Source organism: Toxorhynchites rutilus, chromosome 2 (assembly GCF_029784135.1).
Source record: "Toxorhynchites rutilus septentrionalis strain SRP chromosome 2, ASM2978413v1, whole genome shotgun sequence".
Classification (NCBI taxonomy): domain Eukaryota; kingdom Metazoa; phylum Arthropoda; class Insecta; order Diptera; family Culicidae; genus Toxorhynchites; species Toxorhynchites rutilus.
Window position 1 is genome coordinate 5,908,971 of NC_073745.1, and position 8,199 is coordinate 5,917,169.

At 40.3% G+C, this 8,199-nt stretch overlaps 1 protein-coding gene across 1 annotated transcript; it reads left to right on the forward strand.

The window, feature by feature from the left end:
- The first annotated feature begins 1,647 nt into the window (after positions 1-1,647).
- LOC129768727 (protein deadpan) lies at positions 1,648-3,715 on the forward strand. The gene is made up of 3 exons (XM_055770565.1): positions 1,648-2,074; positions 2,313-2,408; positions 2,474-3,715. Exons 1-3 carry the CDS (start codon positions 1,985-1,987, stop codon positions 3,344-3,346), a joined length of 1,059 nt encoding a protein of 352 aa, XP_055626540.1. The 5' UTR covers positions 1,648-1,984; the 3' UTR covers positions 3,347-3,715.
- Positions 3,716-8,199: the final 4,484 nt, after the last annotated feature.

Sequence of the window (8,199 nt, forward strand, 5' to 3'; positions counted from 1 at the left end):
TATACACGGGCTGTATGTCTAATAGTATGATAGCCGGCGATTCGCAATTTAGAATAGGCCAATCTAGTTCCTCTTGCAGAAGATTTTATGCGTTTAACAATTTTGCACAATCAATTTATAAATTTAACACGTTCGATATGAAAACACCTCCTAACTGTCAACGATGTCGATAATGTAGTATACCAATAACTTGATCTAGTACGACTGTAAATTGAAAATACGACGAATGGCTCGTACGAAAACAAGGATGGGATTTGCGTACGTTTCCTATTCGTTCGAAAACTATGATAAGGGTGATAATAACTTATTTTAGTATGCTTTTCATACCCTCTGAAAATTCTCTGAACTATGGCGGAATAGGCTTCGTAATGACCTAATGACTGGCGGTGAATTGAAAATCAAGAGTGAAGATGAACCGGCATTTTCTGTTATCAATCATAATTCGGAGCTAGCAAAGAACTGCACTCTACAAAAATGCAGAATGCGACATCGAAAATTGAACTGGATCTTGTAGAGAACGTTTTCAAGTTTTCACAACTGTCCATCGATTTGCTGTGCGATCGTTATGTCACAAAATATTCATAATCAAAAACGAAAGGATAATTTTTCATTCGGTCGAGAATATCTCTGTTGTGAAAGGTTCTAATAAGGTAAAAGTTTCTATAACACGATCCATTTTTAGGAGTGTTTTCATCTATTTTTCAACAATTTTACTAGGTTATGTAATTTGCATTAGATATTTGTTAGATTTTCAACTTTCCCGTTTTGACTTGTTTTTCACACTGTGTTGCGTTTGTTAATATTTCCGATTACAGGTTACAATCGCATTTTAAGCGATGATGCCTCGGTATGTCCAATTAGAGGCAAATCGCTGAATTTCTAAATTAAACTCATATGAAACATCTGCTTTGTTTTGCTTCTCATTTTCCTATCATAAAACCGCATAAGCCACAGCAAAACAGGTACACCAGAGAGCAGCTAGTAAAATTTGAAATAAAATAAACTTAAATGTGTTAAAATGGAATTAGAAAATTGGAAAAGAAAGAATGGAAATTCAAAAAATCCAATTGGACAAATTTAATAAAAACGTGACCTGTTTTCTGATTTGGCATCCTCACTGAAAAACGCAGCACTACATCGAAACGAAACGAATACGGAATAATTTGTTTCAGATGTTTTTCCTAAAGATGAATATAAAAGGTGAATATTTTTGAAATAAATGGAAAAGTCATATTACTTCAAAATCAATACAAACGATTATTCTAGTTCGATTATACAAAAACCAGAATAAAATGGTACCAATTAAAAAATTGTTAGCTTATAGCTTTTCGAAGTGCTCATAAAAACGCCTACTGATAGGTGGATAAGTCTCTCCGGGAGATTCTCCCCCTTTTTGCATTTTCTCCCTCGTCGATCTGATTGTTTACATCCTGTGTGAGAATGCGGTAGCGACGAACGACGATTTCATGCGTATGTGTGCGCGCGCCTACTTTGGGTCAGCTGCGCCTGCTTCGTTCCATGCTTGGATTGCCTTTCGGTGTGTGTTTATGCTTTGGCTGCATGTTCTCTTGTATGCTTCGCCGAGCCGTGGTCCGTTCTGTGTTCTGCGAGCGTGGGAAAAAAGCGATCAAGTGAGATGGAAGTCAAATCTACAGCGCATACACATACTCACGGGTTAGAACAAGACCGGCCAGAACGTGGGAACCTTTTTGCTAGATCAGGATAATAACATGAATTAGGGCCGCGTGTGAAGATATGCGCGAAGCAGACAGAGGTGGTCGAGGGCAAGATTTGATCACATAGCATCACACTCTCGTGCCGTTCGGAACGCATTCTCATTTTGGAAGTGAACGGGGATAGGTCGGGTTCGTCGCGTGGAGGAGTTCAGATCGTAGAACGGAAATACAGGAAGTCGTACGGAAGTTACTGGAAGTTGTGGGTCAAGGAAGTTGTTTAGTGTAACGGCAGATTTTGACGAGTGAACATGTCCAATCCAAGAGATAGCGATCATCACGGGGGCGATGGACGTGATGCAGAGAACTATCTGAGAAGGATTAAAGCGGAGATCAGAAAGGTGCGTTATGGAATGTGTATTCTGAAGAGCAAGTGTTGTGCCAGTGCATTAGAACTGCTAAGTGGTGATCTTTTGAGTCATTGAATTTTGAAGTTATTGCAATGAATTTGAAAGCGATTTTGTCCTCAGACGGAAAATCGTCAACTTGAGTTATAAGATTAAAAAAAAACAAGAAAAAAACATTTGCATCGAAATGGATTCGAAATAAGTTAACATTATTTCTTGTCTATCCTTGCAGACAAATAAACCAATTATGGAAAAAAAGCGTCGAGCTCGGATCAACAATTATCTGAACGACTTGAAAGCCCTGCTCTTGGATGCGATGAAAAAAGATGTAAGTTTCACCACTAACATGCTTCCCAACTCAACCGTCATTCTCACCATTCCGTCAAATTACAGCCCATGCGCCACTCAAAACTAGAGAAGGCTGATATCCTTGACCTAACGGTGAAATATCTTCAAGATCTGGAACGCCGCAAGCTGTCCATTGCGATGGCTGTAGATCCCTCCGTGGTGGACAAGTTCAAATCTGGCTACAACGAGTGCGTGGATGAAATTGACAAATATCTCAACACTGTTCCTGGAGTCGATAACGGGATGAAACAACGCATCTCCAATCACTTGAAAACGTACCTCAAATACCAGCGATTCCCACAACCGGGAGGCAACCCTTTCGGTGGTCTCTTCAGCAGATCAACTGACGAGATCAACAACAACGGTCGGCTGGCCATGGACGGAATGCCACTGATCCCATCGCTGCTGCCTAGTGGCGAACTTGCCTTCATAATGCCTCACACCGGTGGCAACAGTCTACCATTCCTGCCGAGGTTTCCCACCGGTGCACCTGGAGTTCCGTCGCTTAGTTCCAGTCACTTCAAGCCAATCTCCAGCCAGGAAAAGCAGCAATACGCACCGAGTCCACCTTTGAGTCCGGTATCCGATCAGGATAGCATGAAGGATTTAAAGGATTTAAAGACACCCCTCGTGAAGACGCGGCCCACACTGATGGAAAGTTTGCTGAGTGTCTTCCCAACGCCGCCCACTCCAGAGGAAAGCAGCAGGATCTCGGCCTTCAGACCGAATCATAAACTAATTGATCGGATACGATTGCATCAGGAGGACACGCGGTCTACGCCGCAACGCGCAAACGAAGCGAAAAGACGGAAGGTGGAGAAAGAGGAGGAATTCAGCGACAGCAGCGATAGTGAGGAAGACGAGGAAGAGAATGAGGCGAAAGAGAGTGGCAGTGGGGATATGTGGAGACCATGGTGAAGCGCTCAGTGGCAGCTGTTTGTCGGCAGTTATTTTGTGATAGGGGATAAGAACGTTATGTAAGAGTGAATTATACGCCTCGGATGCTTTAATTTTCCAGAATAATAGCTTTAATAGTATGTAAGCAATTGACAATATATTGATTGGAATGTGATAAACATGTTGATTTTTCAAATTAATTCTACACACTAATGATCAACATTATCAAAATGTGTCATTATTGTTTCAGTGAAGGATGATTAGTACGTGCTTGAGTCAGAACTCTCAGTTCATGTCCTGGATTTGGTTTCCGGATTAAATTGCCGCAGAAAAGACTGCAACAGAAACAACTACTCAAAAAAACAGGAAGTGGGTTATATCTATGGTATAACCGCAAGGATGACGTAGGACTCTCGTTGATATAGAGATCATTTGTATGAAGTTGAATCTGAATTCATTCTGAATGAATGAATATTTGGAGAACTTCGAAAACGAGAGCGTTACGTTGGAGGCACAAGGTTTTATGCATCCAATATTGGATACGGAAATATCCTACTGATGGGGAAGAATAATCTTCAGAAGCTATCCTGTTGATTGCGATTGATTGAAAAACCACAAAACCAAATGTATTTGGTCACAGTGTTACATGGATAGAAAATATTCAATTAAACTCTTTCACATGAATATATTTTGAAAATTCCCAGAGATTGGCAGATTATTTTCAGTAACGATTAGTTATTTCCACATTTTCCTCGATACTGGAAGCCCACCAGTGGTTAATACCAACTCGATAACCACCTGTTAATAGCACTTGATTGAAACATATTTGGTCACACTGTAACATGGATAGAAAACATTCAATTAAACTCTTTCACATGAATATATTTTGAAAATTCCCAGAGGAACTGGCAGATTATTTTCAGTAACGATTAGTTATTTCCACATTTTCCTCGATACTGGAAGCCCACCAGTGGTTAATGCCAACTCGATAACCACCTGTTAATAGCACTTGATTGAAACATATTTGGTCACAGTGTTACATGGATAGAAAACATTCAATTAAACTCTTTCACATGAATTTATTTTGAAAATTCCCAGAGGAACTGGCAGATTATTTTCAGTAACGATTAGATATTTCCACATTTTCCTCGATACTGGAAGCCCACCAGTGGTTAATGCCAACTCGATAACCACCTGTTAATAGCACTTGGTTGAAACATATTTGGTCACAGTGTAACATGGATAGAAAACATTCAATTAAACTCTTTCACATGAATATATTTCGAAAATTCCCAAAGGAACTGGCAGATTATTTTCCAGCAATGATTAGATCTTTCCGGAACTTTCTCGATGCTGAATGGCATCCTAACGGAAAGAGTTCTGCGCGTGTATGTGTCGATCCTTCGCCGTCCACCTCCTCCAGCACGTTAGGCAACGATGTTGTCTTGTCGATGTCCTCACGAAAAATTAATGTGTCTCACCACCAGAATATCGCTTAAGTATGCTTTTTGTGTGTGATTGAATCGAGAGAAGGTGTGGTTTACGATGGCAATTTGGAAGGCAAACTAGAGGGGAATGAACTCTCTGAGCTCGGAACTTTCGGCGACTGAGCAATAATCGATTGCGGGCGCATACAATATTGGATACGGAAATATCCTACTGATGGGGAAGAATAATCTTCTGAAGCTATCCTGTTAATTGCGATTGATTGAAAAACCACAAAACCAAATGTATTTGGTCACAGTGTTACATGGATAGAAAACATTCAATTAAACTCTTTCACATGAATATATTTTGAAAATTCCCAGAGGAACTGGCAGATTATTCTCAGTAACGATTAGATATTTCCACATTTTCCTCGATACTGGAAGCCCACCAGTGGTTAATGCCAACTCGATAACCACCTGTTAATAGCCGCGCGTGTATGTGTGTGTAGCGATGTCTTCCCAGGGAACCGTTTGTGGCATCACTCTCCTCCTGATAGATTCCCTTCTGGCCTAGGGTGCACAAACAGGCTCTTGGTGACACCGTTCATCCGCGCTTTCATGATAAATAAAGAGCTTCACCGCAACAGCGACAACATGCTCCAATCGCTGTTCAATTAGAACTGAGTGGATTTCCGAGCGGCGCTCGCTTATATACCGATTGGTGATTTCAATAGCCTGTTTTGAAAGCAATTTTAAGACTATTGAAACAAGTTTTTGGATCAGAAGGTAACAAGTATAGAACGCGTAGACATTTTATCTATCGAATGAAGTGTTTATCATACCATTTCGTTCAGTTGTTTAGGAGCTATTAACGATCAAAATCTCGGTCTCCGGCGTAACGCTTTCGTTTTCGAAACTTTGATTTTACACCCCGGTATAGAAATGAAAGACGTAGTCCTACGTCAAAAGTGTAGAAGTGTATTTAAAAACAAAAATTAACCGGGCAAACGTATGCCGTCCGATGCTCGCTAAAGTTCGGTCGGTAATTGCTAACTAACCGGGCAATTAGTGGAACCCAGGTTTGCATGCTTCCGACGGCGGGTCGGCGGTGGACTCGGATCGCGTCATCTTGGGGGCTTAAATCGCCTCGATTCCTCACACTCGTTAAATGAGGACTTCGTCCCCATTACATTGACCTCAGAATAAATTTCGAAAAACGAAAACGAGAAGGAAATGATAGAGGAAATTTGGAAAATCGAAATTTTTTTTCGATGCCTAATGACGTCGAGATCTGGTGTCATCTCGAAAAAAGACGGGTGGGTAATGTCGGGGACATAACCGGAGTGACGTAGGACTATACAAAGGGGACAGCTTTTGTTAAATATATATTTTAAATATATTGTTTTATTTTCTTCTTCTACATGAATACCTACCTATCTACCTGAAAAATGGATTAGTTTACTGTTTACTCTTTATGAATATGTTGATGGTTCTGAAAAGAACCTTTGGTGTTGTGTTTTTGTTATCACTCGATATTCCCATCTTGTTCGGTTAAACCTTCCTGTTTAGCTATTGCGTTTGCCACTCGCCACAGCTTTTACCGTTGGAAAATTTCTTCCCATCCAGCTTTGTGACATGTTGTACAGTAAATTACATTCAATGCGACGTGCCGAAGCGCCACTCAGTGTCGCATTGGAGGCGATTTTAACCTGTAATTGAACATTTGCGATGACAGTGGTACAGTGTCGACTTTCAATGTGGGGTCATAATTTGGATCTCTATGTTTACAAAAATGTCCAACTAAATAAGTCGCATTACATGTGCGTCCAATTAGCTAAATGTCGAACTAATTGTAAATTACTGTACTTTCAATCTGGAAACAATTTAAGAATTGGTGAAAATTGTATAATCAGGAAAGCTCAATAAGCTATCAATAAGCTCAGAACAACTGCCAAATTCACATACTCATCAGATCCTGACAAACAAATTATGAAAAAATCAATTTGTGTTTTATTATTATTTTGGATAATGTTTTAGAAAGCATTGAACTGTATTTCAAAAACTCTTTTTTGGAAGGTTTAATGGCCCTGAAAAGCGCCTTGTTTTATGGAATGGTTCCAATTTAGAAAACTTAGTACTCGTGGTTTTGAAAAAAAACCATTTCGAACGCCCTCGATGCCGCCTTGTTCTGGATTTGCCACCAAAGCAGTTTGTATAAAGAACAAACTTTTTTATTCTGCTACCTGATGCCGATTTGCGATTGCGTTTGCCACTCGCCACTCGCTGCAACTGCCTGTTGTCTTGATGTCCACCGTACCGAATGTGTTCTGTTCCGAATGCGGGTTTTCTTATCGTCGCGAGCAGCTTTGCCAGCTAACTCGATCACTCGATCACCCTTGCGGGGAACTCCAGATCAACACGGTTCGAGCGGGATTTTGCCTTTCCCTTCACTTTTCCTCCTTTACTATGTCCAGACATGGCTGCTTGGGTTGGTTTGTTGATGTGTTGTGATGCGAACCGATGTGGTGTACGGTTAGAATGAGAATGATCGTTACGGCAGCGGAGCGGGGATTTTTAAGCTGACTGGCTGGCTCGAGAATTACGCATGTGTGAGACTGCAACCAATGTTTCGTTCATTTTTTTCTTTTTCCTTTCCAATCGTGCTTCATTCTATTTCGCTGCTGCTCTGGTTGCCCGTTTTGGTCGGTACGATTTGAGGAGCACAAAATGGACCAATCAAAAATGGGCACATAGTGCATTTTGACAATGCTTGATATTTCACAATTATTCAATTATTTATCTCAAGAAAAATGAAATGTTATTCGTTATGATAGATGCGTAGATATATTTCCTATCAATTGATGCAAAAACCTTTGCGATCTATTGAGAAATGCTCGAGTTATAAGCGTTCCAAATCTTGCATTTTTTCCTACTTGTTCAGTGCCTAGATTTCCATTTCACCCCCTATATCTTCCGGTTAGACGTAGTCCTACGTCAAAAAAATGTTGGCCGAAAATCGACCTTCTTCGAAACTTCGAAACTTCTTTTTCCTTTCCAATCGTGCTTCATTCTATTTCGCTGCTGCTCTGGTTGCCCGTTTTGGTCGGTACGATTTGAGGAGCACAAAATGGACCAATCAAAAATGGGCACATAGTGCATTTTGACAATGCTTGATATTTCACAATTATTCAATTATTTATCTCAAGAAAAATGAAATGTTATTCGTTATGATAGATGCGTAGATATATTTCCTATCAATTGATGCAAAAACCTTTGCGATCTATTGAGAAATGCTCGAGTTATAAGCGTTCCAAATCTTGCATTTTTTCCTACTTGTTCAGTGCCTAGATTTCCATTTCACCCCCTATATCTTCCGGTTAGACGTAGTCCTACGTCAAAAAAATGTTGGCCGAAAATCGACCTTCTTCGAAACTTCGAGCGCTTTGA